This window comes from Geospiza fortis, unplaced genomic scaffold (assembly GCF_000277835.1).
Source record: "Geospiza fortis unplaced genomic scaffold, GeoFor_1.0 scaffold391, whole genome shotgun sequence".
Taxonomy (NCBI): Eukaryota; Metazoa; Chordata; class Aves; order Passeriformes; family Thraupidae; genus Geospiza; species Geospiza fortis.
In genome coordinates, this window is record NW_005054472.1 from 233,487 (window position 1) to 239,088 (window position 5,602).

Genomic DNA, 5,602 nt, shown 5'->3' on the forward strand with positions numbered 1-5,602 from the left:
CCCTGCTGAGAAGTGACTGCAGCTTCCTCTGGGCCCCCCAGCACAGCTCTGAGCTCAGCTCTGCAATCAGCAGAGGGATCTGCAGGGAGCAGGGCCCTCCCTTCCCCAGCAGCCTGAGCCCTTTATCTCTGTGGGAGCGGGAAGCTGAGCCAAGCCCCTGCTCCAGCGTCACACAGCCCTCCCTGAGCTGCCCAGGAGGAAAATCATCCCCTGGGCAGCACTTCTGCACCACTGCAGGCCCTGAGATGGTGGCACAGAGCTGCCAGTGCTGCAGAGACCTCACAGCAGCACATCTCCAAAGGGTTGTTTTCAAGAGCCCAAATTCAGGACTGAAGGGATAAAAATTCTGTAAAAATTCCAGAGCACCAGCAAGGAGTGAGGAGATTGGCAAGAATTTGTGCAGGGTTCAAGCAGCAGCATGAAGGGCACTGAAAATTAGAGAATTCGGGGCCACAGGTTGAGCTGCAGGTGAGGAATGCTCCTCTCTATCAGCACAGGGTGTGGCTGAGCAGCCTCCAGGTTCTCAGCGCGTGTCTGACTCCACAGCACTGAAACAGGGAAATGTTCACTGCACCTGCTGGAGAAAATGGATTTCAGCAGCTCCATGGAATAGCAAATGAAACAGCAAAAGAGGAGCCAAAAATGCAAGTGTCAAATGCAAAGCTGGAGGAAACAACTCTGTAAATACCTTGCTCCTGCAGCTCTGAGCCTGAACTCCCCACGGCCACTTGGGGCTGAAAATAAACCAAGTTCTGTTAAAGAGAGCCCAGCAACAGAGCTTTCTTTAGAAAATGCAGGTGTGGGATGTGACCTTTTCACCAGGGTGCAGCTCAGCTGGCCCTCAGCAGTCTGACAACTGCACACAGCTCACTTGGAGCCAGTGCTGGCACAAGAACATCAGCTGTGTAGATTTGGGGAAAAACAGGGCAAAAATGAAGTTGTTATGGATGCACCACACGCTGGAATTGGGCTAACACAGCGCTCCAATCACATCTGTCAGTATGACTGAGTTACCTGAATTCAGAGCAGAAAATCAGGCTCTTCCTTCCTTCTCTGAGTCAGAGGTAATTGCTCTCCCTGCTCCAGGCACAGTGACTCACTGCAACACAAAAAGAATAGCACCTGGAGTCATTCTCTGTGTTTTCATCATGTGCTTGGCACTCTCCAGTAACTGCTCACACCGTGCAAGCTTGGAGGTGATCTTAACAGAAAAGGCATCATTCATATTACTGTTGTTATTGATGGGAATTTCACACTCCACTTAGGAAAAGTGACATTTTCAGAAGCATCTCCTGGCCAAGGAAACGGGGTGGGAAGGGATCTGTGCAGACACCAAACATTGAGTGACTCCCTGGAACTGTGTCACACCACCACGGCCTGGCAGCAAATGTGATAAAACAAAGAGGCTTAAGAGCACAAAGGCAAAGCTGCCCCATGGAAAAAAGCAGGGAAAATCATCAGAAGGGATGGGAAAATGGGTAAAGATGGGAATGTGCTGTTTCCCCGGTGGATCCTGCAGGACAGGGTGTGTTTAAAGCACTTTAGTGGCGCCTGAGGTCGCAGCAAAGCTGTGCTGAGCACGTCCCCAGTGCAGAGGCCCTGCAAGATCCCAGGCCTGGCTGATGAGCTGCACTTAATGAGCTCTGCAAGGAGCTGCCCCAGCCAAATCTCATGGCACACATTCACACAGGAGCTGCCAAACCCAGCCCTGCCTTCCCAGCACCCTCTGCCCTTCACTGCTCCTCCAGCAGCAAAATGAATTTTCTGCCTTTAAAGAAACAATCCTCGCCAGAGCAGAGCTGAGGGGGTTTGGGCTGGGGGAAGATTACAGACTATAAAGATGCTTTATGTCTTTAGGACACATTTGCTGGTACAACAGGCAAGAAATCCTTCCTTCCACACCTTAACAGTGTGACCCAGGTCAGGATTTTCACAACCTGTGCACTCTCTTCCATTTTCTCCCTGTTTTCCCATTTTTCCAGTCGCTCTGACTGGCAGCACAACCATCAGCTGTTAAAACAATATTTCCCCCCTACAGCCACAGCCAAAGCAAAGGCTTTAAACTCAGTTTTACAGAGATTTGCCAGAGAAAAAAAACAACAACAAATCCCTCTGTGCACCATTCAGTGCTGTGCCCTGACACATCACTTTTGCTGTGCCTGCACGCAGGAGCTCACAGGAGCAGTGACACCTCCACAAAAGAGCCACAGACACGTGCCTGACCAAATCACAAAGTGCAGCAAACCAGAAAAGATGCAAACTATTTACTGCCCAAAAATGCCTGGCCAGGGTGAGCTGATTTTGTGTAGAAAAGGCAGCAAAGATTAAAGCTGGCTGGAAAATAGGTGGGTTTGTTTTGATGGAAACTTTATAGATTGCTCAGGTGTGGAAATGACTTCACTGCAATTACACAGCTACATAAAAAGAAGAAATAATCATCAGAAAAGAATTCACATTCTTCATTTTATTAGATGAAACTGTCAGTTTTGTTTCAATTATTCAGTGATACAGTTGGAGCCCTCTGGCCACAGTGATAAGATCAGACCACAAATAAATAAGAGAACGGAAAGAATTGGAATCACAGTTCCATCAGTGTTTTTCAGGATACATTTCAGGGTATTTCCTGTACATTCCAGCACATTTCACAGTATGAATTCAGAGCAGAACATCCACCCATTCCAGTGCATTATTTAAGCTCTGAAAAACAGACACTGTGCAGCAGGAGGTGCTGCACTGGTCCCTGCAGCACAGGCACTGGCACTGGCACACTTTCAGGCTTTTCTTTGGCTAACATCACTTTGGTAGCTATTTATTGATAAAATTAATTTAATTTTAACGGATTAAATAAATTATTTGTCTAAATTAATACTAGTATTGTCTAAATTAATACTGGTAACCCCAACTGTCAAGGCCAAAGGAATGCTGAATCTTTTAGTGCTGTCATAGGTAGGTAAGAAGTGCAAGACGAAGCAGAGGCAACACCCATGGCCTGCCTTCCCCAGGATTCAGCCTTTTCTTTGGCTAACATCACTTTTATTGATAGAATTAATTTAATTAAATAAATTATTTGTCTAATTAATACTGGTAACCCCAACTGTCAAGGCCAAAAGAATGTTGAACCCTTTAGTGCTGTCATAGAAGAAGAAGTGCAAGATGAAGCAGAGTCAACACCCATGGCCTGCCTTCCCCAGGATTCAGCCTTTTCTTTGGCTAACAACACTTTGTTAACTATTTATTGATAAAATTAATTTAATTAAATAAATTATTAGTCTATTTAATACTGGTAACCCCAACTGTCAAGGCCAAAATAATGCTGAACCCTTCAGTGCTTTCATAGGTAGGCAAGAAGTGCAAGATGAAGCAGAGTCAACACCCATGGCCTGCCTTCCCCAGGATTCCCAAAAAACTGAGCAGGAAAGTGGAAATTGCTTGCACTGGCAGTGAAGGAAAAACCTCTGAGCCCTCTGAACTGGGAGAAACTGAAGGGCTTCACATCTTTCACAATCAAGTTCTCAGAAGAGCAAAGGAGAAGCACAAAGTGATTCAGTGAGAAAAGAGATCAGCAGACAACAGGGATTTAATTCCTTATGTAAAGCTGCAATCCCTTATTCTGGCATCCAGTTGCACAACACATCCTTAGCCAGGGAGGGAACAAAAATCATCACTAAAATGATGGACAGGAAAGTTTTCAGCACCTCCTCAGTTACAACAACGTGGAAGTTCTGGAGTACCTGGAAACAGAGTCAGGAATCAGTGCAGCCATGGGAATGAACACTGAACTGGCTCAGAGTGCCAGGATCATCCCTAGGAAGCAGCTTGGGAGAATCCCCTGGGAAAATCCCCTGGGAGAACGCCCTGGGAAGCAGCAGTGCCCAGCAGCAGTGCAAGACCCTCTCAGTGTGGCTGTACCAGGGACAGGAACCCTTTCACCACACCACAAACCCTCCCTGTGGGCTTCTGGCAGAGTCCTCACCTGAGAAAGATCCATTCACCATAAAAAAGGAGTTTGTCAGAAGCACACAGGGTGAGTCAGCTTCTAGTGTGAGTGACTGCTGATTACAGCTTAGATTTTTAGTGATTACCAATTTCAGAGGCTTGAAGTGCTGAAAAAAATTAGTGCCAGATTAATGGCTGCACACCAGACCACGGAGAGCAGAAATCAGGGTTATTTGTTGGGTTTGGCCACGTTCCTATCACACAACCAGCACTTTTCCCATCTGTATGTAAACCACAATATAAAAAAACCCAAATTCCAGCTGTAGCTCAATATACAAGACAAAATTCCATCTTCAGCCCCTGTCCCAGAGTCCACCTGCAGCTGCTCTTTCCAGAAGTGTCTCAGAGCTCGTGGGAGTTGGCATGGGGCTCTGGAAGTGTCTCAATGTCACAGTTCTTGATCAGCTGAAAGAGGAACTCCACCTGTTTCTCATAATTCTCAATGGAGATTCTCTCATTCAACCCATGGATCCTGAAAGAAAAAGGACATTTTTCAGGCCAGGGGGAATTCTGACCCAATTGTACAAACCCAGCACCCTGCTTGGCTGTTGGCTTGATAAACCAGTGCACAAGAGAAAAACACAGCAATATAGGCCAAAAACTGCACTGTAACCAACAGAAAAACACAGCAATATAGACCAAAACTGCACAGTAACCAACCCAAATGTACTGATTCAAAGGCTCAGAGCCCAAGAGCTGAATCTGGAAAAAATCTAAAAATCTAATCTTGAAAAAATCCTAAAGGCCCATTTCTTGGCCATTCCTGTACAGCCAGAACAATCCACTCCTGCATCATCTGCACCTCAATAAAATGAGAAATCTAAATAAGCAACCAATCCCTTGCATGGTGATGTTGTTATCACCTAACTTCAGGAATTTCAAATCAATTCAGAGTGTCCAAATATGTGGATAAATCTGCAGGACAAGGCCAACTACCAAACACCACCTCTCACACTGCTGCAGCACACAAAGGATGCAATCAGCACCAAAGAATCAAACACCTAAATGGGTCCTGCCTGAATTTGAAGGAATAAGGAGCCAGTTGACACGGTCCCAAGGTAATTTCCATCCCCAAATCTGCAGGAAATGGTGGCATGACAGCATGGGAGGTACACAAGGCTGGGTTTCCTTCTGCTCATGGATCTCCTCTGTGCCTGGGCCCACCCCACGTGCAGAGCTCAGTACCTGGGGAGATCATGCTGTTTCAGGAGCAGAGGGTTGAACCTGTAAATGGCCTTGGTGACGTTGGTGAAGTGCCTGCTGTCCGTGTTTCCAATGCACGTGCCTGGAAAACAAACCTCAGGTTTGGTCTGCAGGAGAGGAACAACTGAGCTTCAAAAAGTGCCCCACCTTTGCCCAGGAGAGAGGAAAAAAGCAAATGATAATAGTCCTGCACTGCCTGCACCAGAAGCATCACTGGAAACAGTGACTGGTACATGCTGGAGAACATTCTCTCCTTCAGCAGCTGAACACACAACTCAACCCAAGAACAGCTTTGACACTCAGCCTCCCCAAAAATGCAAACTTCAAACTTCAATCCAACAACTGCAGAGCTGGGAAGGAGCTGCAAGAAAGGGAAGGGGCTGGGATCATAAGGAACAATACA

General features: G+C 46.5%; 1 protein-coding gene across 2 annotated transcripts in view; it reads right to left on the reverse strand.

Moving 5' to 3' along the window:
* Positions 1–2,449: 2,449 nt before the first annotated feature.
* PM20D1 (peptidase M20 domain containing 1) overlaps positions 2,450–5,602 on the reverse strand; it is an 11,531-nt gene continuing 8,378 nt past the window's right edge. Inside the window, exons 11-13 of one of the 2 annotated variants that reach the window (XM_031062905.1) lie at positions 5,182–5,281; positions 4,313–4,468; positions 2,450–3,731 (exon numbers count right to left, since the gene is read on the reverse strand). In XM_031062905.1, coding sequence (XP_030918765.1) covers positions 4,339–4,468; positions 5,182–5,281 — 230 coding nt within the window. In that variant the 3' untranslated portion in view covers positions 2,450–3,731; positions 4,313–4,338. Of the gene's footprint in view, positions 4,469–5,181; positions 5,282–5,602 lie in introns of both variants that reach the window. The other variant, XM_031062904.1, reaches the window with a different exon arrangement.